Genomic DNA, 17,517 nt, shown 5'->3' on the forward strand with positions numbered 1-17,517 from the left:
GGCGGAGTGCCAGAGTGGTTAATGGGTATGACTAGAAATCATATGGCTTCGGCCTCGCAGGTTCGAATCCTGTCTCCGTCGAGCATTTCTTTTTTTGTTTGGACTCAAATCAATATTTTTGATCAAGCGACTGGATCAGTGAAAGACTTTGATGATATAATTGGGCCTCTCGACAATGAATGGTGTGTAGCCGTCGTGTTGTAGATCAGATTTTTTCTCACTCTTGAGAATATTCCTGCAAAGCAATTGGTCACTTGCTTGATGTTTATATGTGGCTCAAAAGACTCAGTCATCAGATTCGACGTGGTTCCTACGATTATGCAACCCGCAACTCGCAGCGAATATTCAACCATGTGCTATGCCTTCTATGTGGAATGGCTATCAATCGTAGGCTGTGCCTTCAAGGTCAAACGACCTCATAATGGCCAAGCTGACTGGTGCAAAACTCAGAATTTCATTGTGTCCTTTGTGTACAGTCAGTGCTGCAAACCAATTCTCGAATTTGATAACATACCACCGTAGGGAAACAGCTCTTGACGAATTATAATGTCCTCGCCTGTCTTCCATGTAGTCACAAACGAATCATTGCTGGTTCGAACTGTGCAAGACTCCTTCCAAGTGTTGAATTCATCGTCATCCAGAGTGCCAATCGTCTCGCTTGCGGCAGCGCGAAATAGCTTGTTGTCCTCTGTCCAGGGGATGTCCTTATCATTCTTTGCATGCACCAGGTTTATTCTCAGTCTTTTCTTGGTGTGGCGGACAATATTGACGAGCCTGTCGGCAGAGTGCCATTTGTCCACGAGGACTCTGTCAAGAACACGATGAATGGAGGGATAGATAGCGAATGGCCCAAGGGCAGGTACGAGCCCTCCGAAACGATAGCCGCTCAGCATCGTGGCTAAGTCGCTGAAGGCGGCAACCAGCACAATACCCGCAAATTCAACCCCCTGAAGGGCATACCGTTCGGCGACACCACTGACAACGGCGGTTCCAAGGCTATGTCCGAGCAGAACGATCCGATTCGGGGGAATGTTTGCCACATTGATTGCCCAGTCGACCACCGCAGCGGCATCCAGAATCAGGCCCTTTTCGTCGGGCGCTCCAGTGGAATGACCGAAGCCGCGGTAGTCAATGGCTAGAACGTGGTAAGATGACGTATCAGTCAAGGCATGATAACTAGCTGGCCGGATATTTTGGGCAATGTGACCGGCGTTCTGCATTCCATGGTTTGGTTAGCTGTGAGATCTAGAGTCCAAATGACCGAAACGGTATGAAAGTATCAGGGGCGGCTTACACCATGAACTGTCAATCTCCTGTTAGCACAAGCCCTTTTCAATGGATTTGGGGCATGATATGAACTTGCATGTTATGATGAGTCTGGCATCTGGATCGTTTGCTAGCAGCCGAAAAGATTCGGTTTGTGTGAAGTCTTTACAGAATCCCAGGTCCTGTGTTGCCACTGTGGTTTCATGTTGCAGATATAGAGGCAGCGGCATAATGTGCCAAGCGTAGATTGTCTCTCCATCAGAGGTTTGTAATCCAAATGGTGTTACTTGGTTTTCTACGTGATATCAGGGCTGTTAGATGCGTGAGTTCCCCAATTGGGATCGGATGCGCTGGAGTACGAACTGGCAAAGCCCCAGCCTACTGGGGAGTTGATATCCGACCACCATAACGAGTGGACGGTATGGGCATATAGAAAGCTGTATCCGTGTACACGTCAAGTAAGACCGAGTGACCATGGCACTGAAACAAATCGCTGAAACGCATTGATCACGTACTGCCTCTGGAAGAACGGGATCACGCCCAGTGCTATGAGAGCGATATAGAAGGCGAGCGGTGCGGCCGCCACTCCGATGGACGCCCACAGGATAGGATGCAAGGGAACTGCCATCTTACAGGTCACAGCGGTTGCCTCCCTTGCGTCCGGGGTTTATAATCGGTATCGGAAAGCCGCAGAGATCCCAGCACAGGCGTTTGACGTGTGCGGGTGATGATGAATCAGTTGAACTCGGTGGGGGGTTTTCGTAAGCGGATCTTCAGCATTCCGCCGTGTGCCGCTCCGTATCTTAGTAGACAAGATGCTCCATACCGCGCTCCGTGGCGGTATATTCTCTCAGCCTCTTGGTAGGCAAGATATTGCGATTGTTCTCGCTTTATTGCCTTCTTTTTGTTTACCAATTTACTGATACCGCGCATGAATTTCATCAACGGATGCGGCGCTATCACATTGCAGCTTGCATTTGGTCATCTGCAGGTTTGACACCCTTTCACGGACGAGGTACTTGGGCGCGGGTGTTAGTGAGGCTTGAGCAAGTATCAGGCTGTGTCCATGCAGTGGCTGAGTGAAAATTTCATTAAGTTTCTGAATCTTCGTATATTCTATAGAGTATCTGAGATAAAAGCTCAAGTCTAACAGGAAAAGATGAGAGATAATCGCATCAAAGTTCCCATTCTGGCCGGCAGATGTGTTGGTGGAAAGCGGTGGTGCAGGGGCTGGCATCCACGAGATTCACCCTGCCTAACGGCCCTGCCACACCGAGGCCAAGACGCAATTCGTATCCCAGCCCGTTATTTGCCGCTACATGTAAACTTGAGACGTCTTGGGCAGTACAAAGCACGCCGGAGATGCCAACCGAAGTTTAGTGCGGCCATGAGCGACGTTGGGCACTGGTGGCTGCAGGCCGTTGAGGCTCAGTAGGATCTGCATCCTGCTCGCTCAACAGTGCTTTGAGTACATGTACTTGTCAACTACAGAAGTCCGTACTCCGTCCGTATATCCGTATCAATATCAGCTTGCTCTGTGCTGTCGGGTGTATTACTAAAGGTGCTGGGCAAGTTAGCATCAAATCAAATCTATTTGATGACGATATGATGCAGGTAAGCCCTCGCGGCTCCCATACCGAGTCATGGTTTCAAGGCTCTGCGTCAGACGAGCCAGCCATTACGATGATCAACTGCGAATTGCCTTTCGCAGTAAACTCTACGACGACAATGGCCACCTGAAGTTGTACCTCGCATTTCAGCACTGTGGCTCCTCAAGTCTAGAGCGGATAGCGCTGCAACAGCCCGCCAATCCCGCGACGCGGCCAGCCAGCCCCGGTGCTCTAGCGGGCCAATCAAGCCCCTGTTGCAGAAGCTCGATGGCACTGCAGCGCATACTGGGGATCCACAGGGCTCTAGAGCCAACTAACGGCCGGGCAGCTTCCAGGATTTATGCCAACCTTGGAACCTCTCTGGCCTACTTCCACCAGTATTTTTCATCGCATTCGCCCTCTGCGCAGCATCGCGGCTCTTCCTCCCCCATTGCAACGCCAGCAGCCTGGCCTCTTTCCCCTCGAGCCGCTTGCTGCTCTCGCATGGCGCTCTTATGATGCTGCCCCGTCGCCCATCGCCTGCCGCAGCCGTGTAAAACCGCCTCGAGACGCGATGGAGAAGAAGCGGAAGCTCCCCGCGAGGACTTCGGCCCGCGTTGAAAATGCCAACAAACGCCGGAACATGACACCGCGAGCGGAGCGTTCTGCGACTCCTCTGCCTCCTCCTCCTCCTCCCGAGCCTGTCAAGGAGCCGTCTCCATCGCCTCCGCCGCCTCCGCCGCCGCTACCAACCTCGATCCAGCCAGGGAAGCCGTTGCCAACGGTCGAGATAGCGCAACCTGACGACTTGTCGGCCAAGGAATATCAATCCATCTCCGAAAGGCATGTATACTGTGATTTTTCAACAGTCCGCTTTCGCTAACCTGCCATCTTATCCGACAGCGGCGTCCTCGCAGAATCTCTCTCCCGGTCTCGATATCGATGGATCAACGATGGACTCTTCGAAAAGTTCTGGACGAAGCCTCATAAGCGAAAGGGCGTCCTCAACGAAGACCCGAAGAATCCTCCAAAGGACAGTATGACCAAGGTTGGCCCCGTTACAATCACCATAGAGCCTCACATTGTCGAGGCCACCATGTTCATCGTCAAAGAATCCAAGCAACGTCCTCCCCCGCCTCGGACACCACAGCAGGCACCAAAGCCGTCGCCAGTGTCTCAAACGCAAAGTCCTGCGCAACCACTACCGCAACCGCAATCACAGCCGCTCACCCGGCCGGTGCTTCAGTATGGCCCTCCAAATGGCTCCATGCCTCCCCCGCCTGCGCCTGGATCGTCGACCTCGACCTCAGTTCCTACCGCAGCCACTACACCAAAGCCCATTGCTCCCCCGAGTCCTTCTCAGAGGCCGCCGTCGTCCTCGCCCAGCACTTTGGGACCTCAGCCCTCACCCTCGCCGCTTACGACCATCAACGTAGCCACGTCACCGTCGCCTAGCCCGGCAGTCTCTACTCAGCCTGCTGCTCAACCCCCTGTGCCTCCACCTTCACTTCCAGCTGCTACTCCCCCACCTCCGATTCGACAGCCCGCGAATCCCCTTCCAGCGCAGCACCAGGCTCCTACTGGCACGCCATTGGCAAGGCCCCCACCGCCGCCACCCCCGACAACGACCACAACCACGACAGCTCACGCTCGGCCGGCCAATGCTGGGCCAGCTCAGTCTCCAGCTGCAGCGAAACCTGCAACGCCGGTTGCAGGGCGCCCTCCTGCAGCAAAGCCTGTCCCTAACGATCCCGTTATCGCCCTACTCGCCCAAAAGGCGTCAGGAGACCCTGAGCTACGTGATCTTATGAAGAGGGTCGCAGTGGGCCAGGCCAAACAGGGGGAGCTTGATCGCTTCCAAAAGATAATTGATCAGTTAAATGCCGAGTATCGGCGGAGTGGTGGGCAGCAGGGCCCTTCGGCTGATAGGCTGCTTGTGGATGGAAGGACTGTCAAGTATTTTGCTGATGAAGTGCGAACTATTCTCGACATTGTCTTGGCATCCAACCCTCGCCAAACATCAAGCGAACTAAGACCACCGCCCAGGAGTGATCCTTTGGTCGTTTTGCTTGTGAAGGCTGCCTTGGAGGATCAAAAAACGAGCGATATGATTCGGCGCATTGCCGAAGGTCGTGCCGGCTTTACAGATTCAACAGACCTCAAGGAGATTCTCGACCGACTCCACAGAGATGCAAAGCCTCCTCTGCAGACACCCCCTGCATCTCTCCCCGCAAAGCAGCTGTCCAATGATGCTCCCAATGGACACATGCGAGCTTCGAATCCTCCAACCCCCCAGCAGGCAAATTCCCAGGCACTGAGGTCTAAGGGACCCCCACCAGTTCCGAAACCTGATATTTCTGCGGTGGTGTTTGATTTCGGAAACGGCGATCGCTATTTATTTCCCAAATTCAGCATTCTGGAATACCTGCCTACCCCGTCCGGCCAGGAGGTAGTTGCATCGTTCCTCATTGTCCGCAAAGGAAGCACGTCAGAGTATGGCGGAGATCCCAAGCTTGACTATTACCAACCCGTCACAATACGCATTTCTACACACGTTGGGCGCTACCTTGAAAACCTGATGCGCGTCGTGGCCCCTCAGGATGAGGTACGGCGGTACATGGACGATGTCATGGACAATATGACACGCGCCGAGTACGTGCTGCTGGCAATGCACTTGCCCAGAGTGCCCAGGGACGAAAAGGCAAATGGCGTGCCTGATGAGCCCAAGACCAATGGATCAACACCCAAGGTCGAGGCAGAGTCTGACCATACTGTAGAGGTGAAACCGTCTGTTCTTTGGACCAAGACGGCCAATACTACTAAACAGTTTGATCTTCTCAAGCCACACGACGCTGAGGAAGAGAATGAAGCAAAATATAAGCGCCTCATTCAATCTGTAACGGCCAAGGATTACTAAAGACTAAGCGTTTGACGTCTCCAAGACTGTATAGAGTTGTTGGTAACGCTGTGCACGCTAGAACTATGTTTTGTTATTTTATATGCTTCAAAGACATGCATTTCGCGGAGCGGGAGAAAGGGGTCTGGAGTATTGGATTGGCACGGAGGATACGGATACTTTTCATAGGATGTCTCAACACACGGTAGCTGTAAGATGCTTTCGGCCAGGTTTTCTTGAAGTTTTTGCGCGGTAATATGAGTATGAGCATGAGTAAACGAGGCGAACTGGCTAAATCTTATTATGAATAGTTAATTCTATCACGAACGAACATGAAGCACGGAAATGAACAAGAAGAATAAAATGAAAGTAAAAAAGTCCAAAAAAAGAACCACCTCTGAGGAGGTGTGGCGGATCTCTCCCGCCGGGAATTGAACCCGGGTCTCAAGCGTGACAAGCTTGCATACTGACCACTATACTACGGAAGATGTCTCAGGCGTTGAAGCGCCTGTTGTAGGTGGTTGGCTCTTGGAAAAGAGGCGTTGGTTATTTTCCTTATAGAGGTAGCGTAGTGGCCCACATTGCGAATGAGGTGTACCGCATGTATCGCCAAACTTGTGACGACACGTTAGATCGAATGTTCTTAAAATATTCAGCACATGCACACCTTCTTTTTTCAATAGCGTTTCCTTAACAATATGCCCAAACGGCAGAAAAGGGGACAAATAACAGGTCCGACTCATGCATTGTGAACGAAATCATAATGGACTTTGATACGTGCTCGTACTTGCAATCCTCCTTGCTGACTCATCAGATAAACGGTGACGTGAACGACACTCATCTGTCGGCGCTATGGTTTCATGGCTGCATCTCCCTAAACTCAGAATAAGTGCTAGGCAGCCAACTGCATTCAGACGTCAATCCATCTATCAATCAATGTAACTCTAGCATATGCAACCATTTCATCCGTCCATTCAATTGAATCCCCTTGCGTGTTTTTGTGATACCCTGCCTTGAAGCCCAACCAAATGAATATTCATTGAGCCTCCCTGCTACTTCGCCATGGGTCAAACCCCTTCCCAGACGCGGCCTCCTCGAACGCATGAGCAGTTGACGCTGGAGCTCGTGAGCATCACTGCATCCAAAGTCACCCAGATGCATGTTTGCTGATATTTTAGCAGGCATACAGGTTTAAGGAAAAGTGCTTCACCTCGATTGAGTATTACTCGCTGAAAGATGTCTTCAAGAACCTTGCGGACCAGCAAGGCGACATTCGCTACCTCAAAGAAGACACGATAGCTCGGTTCCTGGAGATCCCAGACATCCTTGGGGCCTCGCCAGTGATTTTCCACATGGTTTCGTATCTTGGTGCCTTTCCTTTTCTGCACGAGGCGCCGGTGGTGCTTGAGCTTGCGCAGTTGATCATGGTCGTTGTCATCATGACGGAACGGTATAAACGGGTGCTCACCAAATCAACAGATAGGACCAAGCTTCTGTTCAAAAGCCTGGCTGTATACGACCGAAAAGTGACCGAGGCCGAGCGCACGCCGCAGAATACCGCTTCAGAAAGCGTTGCTGCAAAGCCAAACGCTCAGTTCAAAGGCTTCGCAGTTGATCAGCCAGGCCTGGATGATGAAAATGAGGGTGATGAGGAAGAGGAAGATGACCTGGTCCTTACGGCTTTTGAACTGCTCGATATCAATGAGGCTGCCAGGCGCGGTGATGTCTCCACCATCCATGAGGCCATTATTCCAACCGACAATCTTCGGAAAATAATAATGCTATTACTATTAATTGCGCCGCTGGATCCACAAGAGAGTTTGTCGCAGTATTCTAGCCGTGTCGCGGGCCACGAGTTGGAGCTGCTACGGGCTACGGCCGAGTGTGTCTTGGCCTCCTTCGTCAACGTCGAGACCTCCCCTGGCATTGGATATACCCGATTCAAAACTGTCATTCCGGTCCTATTTCCCAATCTCTTCGCTGGGTTCAATGGGTTGTTTGAGCATTTTCTCTTCTCTAAAGATCTTGACTTCTCTAAGCACAAGGTCGAGAAACCCGGTGATGCATCACATATTAGCAAGACAGCGCAACCTCTACTACCGACTCCCGGCGAGATTCTAAATGAGCACACACTATCGCAGCTTTCGCTATTCTTACCTGGCTCTTCCTTGTTTCGGAGGGTGAGGTTACTATACTCGGGCAACGATGCTGGGTTTTCAATGGGCAGCCTCGAATCAAAAATCTTCAACTGGAGGGCGCCAACGATTCTTTTGGTAAGCGGATCGAGATTAGCAGATATCCCCGATGGCGGGCAAGAAGCATCATTCGCGGCTTCACTTCCAACCAAACGATTTCCTCACGGCAGCAAATCCGAGCGTGTGACGTTTGGAGTTTACATCAGAGAGCCCTGGAAGCATACTCACCGGGAGTGCTTCGGCGACTCGGAAACGGTGCTTTTCCAACTGGAACCTATTCACGATGTCTTTGCCGCCTCTACGGTAAATACAGACTATGTCACTTTTACGAAACCTCCTGGGAATCGGCCTTGTCTCTCGTTTGGCTGCCCTCATCCTAAGCCGACGCAGTCGCATCGCAAGGAAGGCATGCATGCTCTGGGGGCTGTTTCTCTACTCTTTGACGAATCTTTTGAGTTTGGAGTATTCAACCATGACTACAAGTCAAGAGGCGGTGCTTTCCACACCAGCATTGTGCGAAAATTCGACTTTCAAGACCGGTTCCGAATCGACAACTTGGAGGTTTGGGGATGTGGTGGTGACGATGAGGCAAAGGCGCAAGCCGAGAGATGGGCTTGGGAAGAGAGGGAAGCTGAAGCGCGCCGTAAAATCAACCTAGGAACAGGCGACATCGATGCAGACAGAGCACTGCTGGAAATGGCCGGCCTAGTAGGCGGTAATCGAAGTGGTGGCTCGATGGGATAATAAGCACGGCATGATGTCGATGATTTTGTTTCTTGTTTGCTGGCGCTTGATGCGATGTATAAGATTCCCTTTTGATCCGCAATAGATGCCAATGGCAGCATATAGAACACAGATAATGATACCTGGTGCAGCCGCCAAAGGTGTTTCTTCCATGTTGAGGTGTAAAACCAGAGTAGGGGTGCTTCGTCATTCCCCCTGTTTAACTATCGTACATGCTCATACAAATTTTGAGAAAGGGATTTATACATATTCTTTCTCCCCTCCAAGTCGTCTGGCCGTCATCAAAAAACGATTCATTTCTTGGAGTCATCATCCTTCTTCGATCCGTAGAGTTCGCCCAGCGCGCCGAGCGAGCTCTTTGGGTTCTCTTTCCTCGCCTTCTTCTCCGATAGAGATCCTTCAGCGGCTAGAGCCTCTGCCGCAGCATTTTCACCCTTTGACCACAATCCCATCTTGCCCAAGACGCCTCCAGTACCTTGCGTCTGCGCTTCAGCGGCCGGAGCAGCTCCTGTTTGTTCTGCTTGTCTCTGCTTTATCGCCGCCCTCATCGCCTTGTCCTCTTCGTCACGGACCTCGAGTTCGTGGATCCATCTCTGGCGCTTCTCCTCCGAATCCCGTTCCTCCTTGAGCTTGCGCAGCTCCTTTGACTTTTCACGATCCTTGTTGTAGTACATGCTTCCTGCGACCATGGCGATGACGGTGAAGCCCTGGGCGGCGACACGGGCGCGGAACATTTTGTTTGCTTGCCTAGAGTCGCCTCTTCGGAGGGCGCGGTAGGCATTGACGAAGGCGAAGACGGTCAGACCGATTCCTGTTGCGCGCTGGTCAGTCAATGGTCTCTTCCTGGTTTGCAATCATCATTGAGGGGGATTGGGGCTTCACCGAGAGGCACAAGGGGTTCCTCCTTGAGCTTGCGCTTGACCTTCTGCATCGGACCCTCATTGTAGAGCTCCCTGAAGCTGTATGTTAGCTGGTTTGTTGCCTGTCGAGTGTGTAGGATAAACGCACTGGTCGTCAAAGGACGAGGGCATCTGCCCGGTGAATTCCGGCGGCCGACCTGCCATGATTAGCGAATGAAGAGCAAAGATGTGGTGAAGATGGATAGTCGAATTCAACAAAAGAGCTTCCGAGACTCTTTAGAAGCTGCGTTGAAATCCAATCAATCCAGCAGAAACAAAAGCTATATATCCGGACTCAAGTTTTGTCGATGACCACACGACTGGAAAACCGCACCATGGCCCCGCCACATGCGTCAAGGGTCGTAACTTTCGGATCGGTCGCCGACGCTTTGATAGGTGGGATGCCAGCGCTAACCCGCTTTGCTTAAAGAGCTACGGGGACCGCTAGAGCCTCTGTGGCTGGAGTCTTGTAAACATCCAATGTGTTGCAGCTGCGACTGATTTCTAACACGGCATCATTTTCTGCCAGCTACACACAACCTTGGACTCTTCAGAAACTCAGCAAGCTTGACACAACGTCCTGGCTGGTGCGACCTGCCGCAATCGCGCATTCAAGTGAGAGCGGCTCTCATCCCTCAGCTGCCGCGCTCGTGCCAGCACCCGTCCAACTGCCGCCTGTCCAACTGCCGCCTGTCTTCGACCATCTTCGACCATCCATCGTTGCCACAGCGAAGCATCCGCCCTCTTCCAAGCTGGTGGCCACGATGCTACAACAATAGCCATGTGGCTTTCGACTCCATCGGTCGAGTCTCTGACTCGGCCGCGAATCGCCGTCGCTCTCGTTTCGGCCATCGCCACAGCCTCGATCGGATACTATGCCTACCAGAGCCGCATCAACATTGCGCAAGAGGCTGTCCTACCCGGCGGCGGCCTCCATCGAAGCAACGCCATCCGCCGTAGCCGACGACGATCTCGCGGACATAGACCGAGCTCGGGCTCTTCTTCTTCAGATGTCCCCGGCGACGAAAACGCCGAGATCGCCGATAATGCTGAAAACCAAGATGTCCCGGCCGCCCAGCCTGTAGGTGATGGCGAGACCGTCGTAGATGCCAATAATGATGAATGGTGGAACGATCCTAACAACTACCCGCCCCAGCAGCGAGCTGGCCACAACATCGTCAGTCTTTTGTTCCGCGTCTCCGAGGATAATGCCAAGCGAAACGGCTGTGTCCACAGAGGATGTCAGTGTAATTCATGTGGCATGGTTCCCATTCGAGGTGTTCGCTACCGATGTGCCAATTGTGCCGACTTTGACCTCTGCGAGACGTGCGAATCCCAAGGCGTACACATCAAGACACACATCTTTTACAAAATCCGGATACCTGCACCCCCGTTCGGTCCCAGGCAGATGCAGCCAGTGTGGTATACGGGAGATCCTGACAGTTGTAGGCGTAATCTGCCTAGACCTCTGATCACGAAGCTCACAAGGGAAACGGGATTCGAAAGGCCGGAACTCGAGGCATTCTGGGAACAGTGGACGTTCATGGCAAATACTGAATGGAGAGATGACCCCAGTGACCTTGGCATAGCCATGGATCGCAAGACGTTTGAGCGATGCCTTGTACCGACGGGTGGCTCGCGTCATGCATCTCCAAACTTGATTCACGACCGGATGTTTGCCTTTTACGACGACAACAAAGATGATCTAATTGGGTTTTCCGAATTTCTACGTGGGTTATCCTATCGCAAACGGAAGGATAAGCTGAGGAAAGTCTTTGATGGATACGACCTTGACAGTGACGGCTACGTTGACAGGCGTGACTTTCTTCGCATGTTCCGGGCATATTATGTCTTATACAAGCAAATGCACAAAGATATCTTAGACGGTCTTGAAGACCAGCTTCTTGCTAGTTCCGAGGCTCAACAGTTAGTCGCTAGTCGACAGCCCCTGAGCAGCCTGTTCGGACGTGAAGGACGAGTTCCGACAGCCGATGGTCCTCTGTCATTTAGCGGCAAGAATTTTTATCCCGATGGTCACGTTGAGCTGGAGCCCGGAATGGAGGAGGCCGTTGTGCGCGACACCAGCGACACGGCAGACCGAGATGATATCCTGACCAACCTCTTTGCTTACGACACCGACCCGTATTCGCGTCGACGGATGCCACCCACTGATGATGTTGACACTAACTGGCGTACGGTCCGCACCCTCACTACTAATGATGTTGACCGATCATACTTTTTGGCTTTGATGCACCCACCTGCTACCCTCGATGAGCTGCCCGGAGCAGTCGCAGGTAACAATGAGCCTGACGATAACGCAACGGACGAGACATCGGAAGACGGAACAACGGACGACAAGGAAGCAGATGAGGATCAGGATCACGATAACCCCGAATCTTCCGGATCGCAACGGCACGACTCCTTTACCAGTATTTTCCGGACCGATAGAAACCCTACCGAAAGTGAAATTAGAGCAAGCTATGTATCCCACTATCGCCAGCATGGACCCAGAATGACGAAGCGACGTCAAGACTTGGCTCGACGACAACTCCATGAACGGTGGAAGAGGAGACACTTCTACCTGGACGAAGAAGAAGGTGGAGAGGCACCATCGCAATGGGAAGACGAAGAAGACATCCTTGAGACATCTGGCATCATGGGCGAAAGCTCAAAAGGGGCCAGCCCTCATCGCACGTCAACACACTCACGCTCCAGTTCCAAGGTCAGATTTGCAGAAGATACCAGCGATTCAGAATCTGGGTCCAACAGTTCGGAGTCTTATGCAAGCCGGCCTGGACGCTCTACGTCCTTCACAAGCCAGCCGGAACGCTGGGCGGGGCTGGGAATTCCTGTTGCCGAAAAAGATGCCGGCAAGGAGATCCTATATCAGGTCACACAACAAGCGTTCAATGAGCTTCTCGACATTATCTTTAAACAGGCCGAGGACCTCGCGGTCCAAGCGGCCGCAACGAAGGAGCAACGAATAAAGTACAAGGCTGCCATCGATGCTGTGAGTCTAGCGGATGAAAAGGCGGAAACCAGCAATGGCAGCCAGCAGGAAGATGTAACAATCTACACAGAGGCGTCTCCTAGAAATAAGACGCTTCAGGAACTCCTAGAAGAATCGGCATACATGCTCGACCAACAAGAGCCTAGGAATGCTGTGGAGATCAGTATCGTTGAGGAAATCCTGCGAGAAGACCCTGCTGGCGAAGCTGCTGAGCACTCTTCGGATCAGGGCGAGAGCGAGACTGAATCCGAGTCTGAGCCTCAACACGAAACCGAAGACGAATACCGTGACCCTACCTTGCCACAGTTCCGCCCGAACAGCGAGGTGCCAGTCCCTGTAAGCCAGGCACCATCTTCCTCCAAGCGCAAGGACAAGGAGCCCTCTAAGGAGGAGACCAGACCGGCCTCGGCCAAGCCATCAGCTGCAAAAAAGATGTCAAGTGAGCCATCGCCCAAAACTTTGCGGAGGTGGAAGAAGTTGAACCTGGCCGAGCAGCAAGCAGCTGAGCGAGGAGGTTGGGGCAGACTCAACTTTGCAGAGTTTGAGGAAATTTACAAGAACCAGGAGCACCAGGGAAACAGATTGGATTATCTCGGCAGCTGGATAGACTTTTGCATCCCTTAGTCATGGAAAAGCTTCCCAAATTTGCTCGTATAGTAGTTTTGGAATTACCTAATGAGTAGATTCTCTTCCTCAGCACTCGCCACTGGGGAGGCAATCCGGAGGTATTGGGTATTTTATTTTCTACGGATTGCTTGTATATTAGAATCATCAGCGATGCCAATTTAGGATATCAGCGGATAACATGAATACAATATTATGAAGATATTTCTTTTCTCTGAGCCAATAGCATGACCGCCCAACTTTTCTTCTCAGGTTGAGTCGGGACGCTCCTTTCCTCGCTTCTCCAAGCCACTTGCACATTCAAAGGGGGAAAGTTCACAGGACTTAATATTGTGATCTAATCTCAGCCTATTACACGCTTTGTAGCATTAACATATTTCCTCAGATCACCAACCTCAAGCATCGCCACTCTGACTTATTTACTTGCTCACCACCTTCTATACACTCATTTAAAGTCTACGCAAGTTATCCTATCAAACACAACACACCGCAGCAAACAAGCGAAATGGCTGAACCAAACCCACCGTCAAGAGAGCGTCAACACCTACAGGCCCAATTTGCAAGGGACGAACGAACGATTTTCACACAGATCAGAGCATTCTTTCGTGCTCCTGCGACGATCGACTCCTTGCTCATCCTGAACGTGATGTCGAAGCTCTTCATGGTGTCGGCCATCACATTCATTTGGGCGCGGACGAGGCCGTTGGGTTCTATTGGGCGAAATGTTTTAGGTGGGCAACCTTGGTTTCGTTTGCTTGTGGTGGTTCTCTGAAAGCCAAACCGATCAAGTTTGACTGTGCTTCTCTATATCTCTCTGTCTAACTTGTGTTGGTTCTGTAGCGTTCCTTACCGTGAGCGACATTGGTATCACGCAGTTTTTATGGGAGTTCAATGATCTCCAGTTTGTGTTTCCGTTATTCACCTGGTAAGGTATAAGAGCTGATGCTGATGTCTTTGGCAGATCTTGGCGACTCGATCCTCCCCAGAACGATGATGTGGCTATTCAGACCGAACCTGAGAGCATTGAGATGACAAGAGTTGTGGTACAACCAGATGCGGCTGTACTGCCGTCTTCGGAGTTTGTGGGAGTGAGGAGCCTGCGAGCTATCGAGGCGAGAAACCGACGTCCGAGGGTTGCAGTACAAAACGATGCTCCTCCTGCGCTGCCTTCTTTCGAATTCGAGAGAGCGAGACCACGACCTGTCAGGCAGAACAATCTACATCCAAGGGTTGACGAGGACGCTGGTGTTAGCCAGGCAGGACCAAGAGTTTCCTTCCAGCTACCTGTGGAAACTGTGAGGTATCTATATGCTAATGCGGATGTGGATGTGGAAGTTGCTTCTTCACTGCCCTCTCTCGACTCTGAGACTACCCCAACGCCTCCGGATACTGAAGAGTCAGTGGATGCTCCTTCGTTGTCTTCTCTCGTGTTCGGTGCCTCTCTCGACTCTGAGACAACTCCAACACTTCTGGATACTGAAAAGTCAGTGGATGATCCTTCGGTGTCTTCTCTTGTGTTCGGTGCAGTTACAGCGATATCAGAGGATGCCTAGGAAGCAGACTCTTCTTCGGACCCTTCTCTCAAGGCCGGTATAGCTATAATCCGACCAAAGACTAAAAAAGCAAAATATTTGGTTTTGGGACCTTCTCTTACATCTAGCACAGCTACAACTCAACCACAGGTTAGAGAGGAGACGGTTTCTACTTTAGAGCCATCTCGCAGGTCTAGCATAGCTACAACAATAGTGGAATCTGCAGAAGAAAAATATTCTACTTCAGAGCCTTCTCGCCCGTCTAGCATGGCTACAACAATACCGGAAGCTCCAGAAGAAAGAGATTTTACTTCAGAGCCTTCTCGAAGGACTAGTGTAGCTACAACGATACCAGAGGTAGCAGAGGCAAAAGACTCTGCTTCGGGGTCCTCCTTCGAATCCGACACAGCTACAATGCTGCCGGAGGTTGCAGAAGAAAAAGATTTTGCTTCGGAGCTTTCTCGCAAACTTGGTATAGCTGCAACACTACCAGAGACTGAAGAAAAGAAAGATTCTGCTTTGGAGAATTCTCTCAAGTCCGATATAACTGCAATATTACGAAAGATTGGGGAGGAAAAAGATCTTGCTTCGCTGCTTTCTCGGAAACTGGACACGGTCGTGACGGAACAAGAAGTTGAAGAGGAAAGTCCACGTGGAAGAAGCAATGTACGCAATTTCTGGGGCAAGGTCAAAGGCTTGAGGAAGAGCAGTGGCCAGAAGCAAAATAATGACCGAAATAATGGCAATGACCAGAATCAGGGCAACAATCGGAACAATGGCCGTGGCTGGAAGCATGGCGATGATTCCGGCCAGAGTGACAGTAACCCGGACTGGGACATTGTCAGGGAGAACCGCCACCTGTTGAAGGACGATGCTTCCATTGATTCTTCTGATGACTGAGTAGTCTACACGAAGAGGGGGTTTTCTCGGAGATTTGTCTCTGCTGGCAGGCTATTTTTCTGATATATGCTCCTCTTCTTGTGTGTATATAGCGAAACATGAGGGTGAATATGGTAGCACAGCGGATGAATTATACAGCGTAAGTAGTTGTCAAATAATAGAGTTATCATTCATTAGTCATGTAATAAGCTGCTTCATCTCGTAGTGGAACAGACTTTATACTAAAATATCCCAAACGCCCAATGTGATGATTCTTGTTTTTCCCTCTCACACGCTCCCAATCCTACCAACGCCATTGTGTGCCCCTAACTAATATTACATAAAACCAAATTCACGGCTTATACATCTGTTCTGTCCAACGCCTTGACAAGGATGTAGCTCGTTCCGGCAGCCAAGACGCCTATTATCAGCGTTTGAATGGCGCCCCATAGACCGGCCCTGTGATTCCTAATCGCGACATAGTTCTTGACGTATCCAAAGCCCAGGAGGATGACGACGGTGACGGCAACAGAGACGAAGAGCGCATCGGCAACCTTGTCCATGACGAAGTAAGGAATCATGGGGATGAGCCCTCCGACGAAGTAGCTCAGGCCCATGGTAACACCAGAGATCCACGCGCGGTGAATGTTTGGCTTCTCGAGGCGCAACGAAAAGTCCATGCGGAAACGAATCCACTGCTCACGGCTCTTGCACAGCTCCTCTACGAGCGGCGCGGCGGCCTCGCGGGAGACGCTGTACTTTTCCAGGATGCAGAAGATGTCGTCGCGCTGCTCCTGGGGCAGGGAGCAGCCGGCCTGCGTGAGCTGGCGCTTCTCCTCGGAGTCGTAGTGGTCGCGCTCGGTGACAGCGGCGAGGTAGGCGCCCAGGCCCATGCTGATCATGCCGGAGAAGAGCTCGGCCATGCCGCCCATGATGACGAGCTTTGTGCTGCCGAGGGAGGAGAGGCCGGCCGTGAGGGCGAAGGGGACGGTGAGGCCGTCTGAGAAGCCGATGATGACGTCGCGGAGGACGTCTGTGAGATCCATGCTTGAGAGGACGGTTGAGGTTATTGAGGATGAGTCGGGTTGTGTTAGGTATTTTGTGTCCCAGGGCTGCTCTATGGCAGGTTCTCTGGGTAGTAGAGGTGATGATTCTGAAGGTGGCTGAGACATGATTCTTTTTGTGTGACTTTTCTCTTATATGTTGTAGTAGTTGTTGTTTCGTTAAAGAAGACGCCTCAATTGTTTAAGAGTCCGTTTGGTGAGAATAGTTCCTCAAGGTGATTGGGATGGTAGCTGTGAAGAGCAATGGCTAGGCAGGGCGATGTGAAATAGAGCTGAGCGTGTGTGTGAAGGCGAGCAGGAGATATTTATTATTATCATGAGATCTGGGTTCGTGAGATCGAGGCGGCCCCTAACAGATCGGTAGTTGCGTATTTATGGAGCTTCCTTCGCATTCCGCCCGCAGGCCGAACCAATCGCTGGGCTTGTAATTTGAAATCGCCGCCTCGGAGCTATCTGGAAAGGATTGAAGCGGTCGAGCTTTGGCCTGAATTGCTGCTGAAGCTCTTCAATCTCACTGACACGAGCGAGACGGGATCTTCAGCCAGGGAGCGCGAGCCAATCAGCGTTGAGGGTTTAGTCAGCGACGAGTAACCAATTGCCCGATCGGGAAGTGACAACGCTTCTAAGGCGGGCCCTTGTACCTCAGCTCTCCGTGAACTGTGAATTTGTGTACGAGATGGAAATGAATCCCCTTGTCGTACCAAGCTTCTTTTGATTTCTTCCCTTTCTCTTCCTCATCTCTTTTATAAGGAATCAAAGGGGGCGAAGGAATCTCGGGGAAATGACGTCTGACTAAGTCCCTCGTAGACCGAGCTGGAG

At 51.5% G+C, this 17,517-nt stretch overlaps 7 protein-coding genes and 2 non-coding genes across 9 annotated transcripts; 6 read left to right on the forward strand and 3 right to left on the reverse strand.

The window, feature by feature from the left end:
• M431DRAFT_t95 lies at window positions 1-81 on the forward strand. The gene has a single exon. It is a non-coding gene; the product is annotated as a tRNA-Ser (tRNA).
• Window positions 82-3,063: 2,982 nt separating this feature from the next.
• M431DRAFT_508365 (hypothetical protein) lies at window positions 3,064-6,164 on the forward strand. Its single transcript, XM_024919099.1, has 2 exons — window positions 3,064-3,697; window positions 3,758-6,164. Exons 1-2 carry the CDS (start codon window positions 3,217-3,219, stop codon window positions 5,770-5,772), a joined length of 2,496 nt encoding a protein of 831 aa, XP_024774618.1. The 5' UTR covers window positions 3,064-3,216; the 3' UTR covers window positions 5,773-6,164.
• A 3-nt stretch (window positions 6,165-6,167) lies between these two features.
• M431DRAFT_t103 lies at window positions 6,168-6,239 on the reverse strand. Its single transcript has one exon. It is a non-coding gene; the product is annotated as a tRNA-Asp (tRNA).
• Window positions 6,240-6,813: 574 nt separating this feature from the next.
• Window positions 6,814-8,690, forward strand: M431DRAFT_85281 (hypothetical protein; the record flags this gene model as incomplete). The annotated part of the gene is made up of 2 exons (XM_024923534.1): window positions 6,814-6,876; window positions 6,933-8,690. 2 exons carry the CDS (start codon window positions 6,814-6,816, stop codon window positions 8,688-8,690), a joined length of 1,821 nt encoding a protein of 606 aa, XP_024774619.1.
• Window positions 8,691-8,983: 293 nt separating this feature from the next.
• Window positions 8,984-9,754, reverse strand: M431DRAFT_5551 (hypothetical protein; the record flags this gene model as incomplete). The annotated part of the gene is made up of 3 exons (XM_024921412.1): window positions 8,984-9,501; window positions 9,573-9,643; window positions 9,699-9,754. 3 exons carry the CDS (start codon window positions 9,752-9,754, stop codon window positions 8,984-8,986), a joined length of 645 nt encoding a protein of 214 aa, XP_024774620.1.
• Window positions 9,755-10,080: 326 nt separating this feature from the next.
• On the forward strand, window positions 10,081-13,438 carry M431DRAFT_508368 (hypothetical protein; the record flags this gene model as incomplete). Its single annotated transcript, XM_024919100.1, has 1 exon — window positions 10,081-13,438. A coding segment is annotated over exon 1 (2,672 nt), but the record flags the coding sequence as incomplete, so codon positions are not given.
• A 290-nt stretch (window positions 13,439-13,728) lies between these two features.
• M431DRAFT_5553 (hypothetical protein) lies at window positions 13,729-14,776 on the forward strand (the record flags this gene model as incomplete). The annotated part of the gene is made up of 3 exons (XM_024921418.1): window positions 13,729-13,954; window positions 14,064-14,124; window positions 14,185-14,776. The coding sequence occupies 3 exons, from the start codon at window positions 13,729-13,731 to the stop codon at window positions 14,774-14,776; spliced, it is 879 nt and encodes a 292-aa protein (XP_024774622.1).
• A 246-nt stretch (window positions 14,777-15,022) lies between these two features.
• Window positions 15,023-15,655, forward strand: M431DRAFT_531021 (hypothetical protein; the record flags this gene model as incomplete). The annotated part of the gene is made up of 1 exon (XM_024920812.1): window positions 15,023-15,655. One exon carries the CDS (start codon window positions 15,023-15,025, stop codon window positions 15,653-15,655), a length of 633 nt encoding a protein of 210 aa, XP_024774623.1.
• A 338-nt stretch (window positions 15,656-15,993) lies between these two features.
• M431DRAFT_482121 (hypothetical protein) lies at window positions 15,994-16,806 on the reverse strand (the record flags this gene model as incomplete). Its single annotated transcript, XM_024916013.1, has 1 exon — window positions 15,994-16,806. One exon carries the CDS (start codon window positions 16,804-16,806, stop codon window positions 15,994-15,996), a length of 813 nt encoding a protein of 270 aa, XP_024774624.1.
• Window positions 16,807-17,517: the final 711 nt, after the last annotated feature.

The sequence above is a fragment of the Trichoderma harzianum genome (assembly GCF_003025095.1).
Source record: "Trichoderma harzianum CBS 226.95 unplaced genomic scaffold M431scaffold_6, whole genome shotgun sequence".
Taxonomy (NCBI): Eukaryota; Fungi; Ascomycota; class Sordariomycetes; order Hypocreales; family Hypocreaceae; genus Trichoderma; species Trichoderma harzianum.

Bases quoted from the DNA above. Each gene is read 5' to 3' on its own strand.
- M431DRAFT_508365 (XM_024919099.1), top strand. From the start codon at position 3,217: ATGCCAACCTTGGAACCTCTCTGGCCTACTTCCACCAGTATTTTTCAT. The intron at 3,698-3,757 runs GGCATGTATACT...TCTTATCCGACA, and splicing joins ATATCAATCCATCTCCGAAA to GCGGCGTCCTCGCAGAATCT.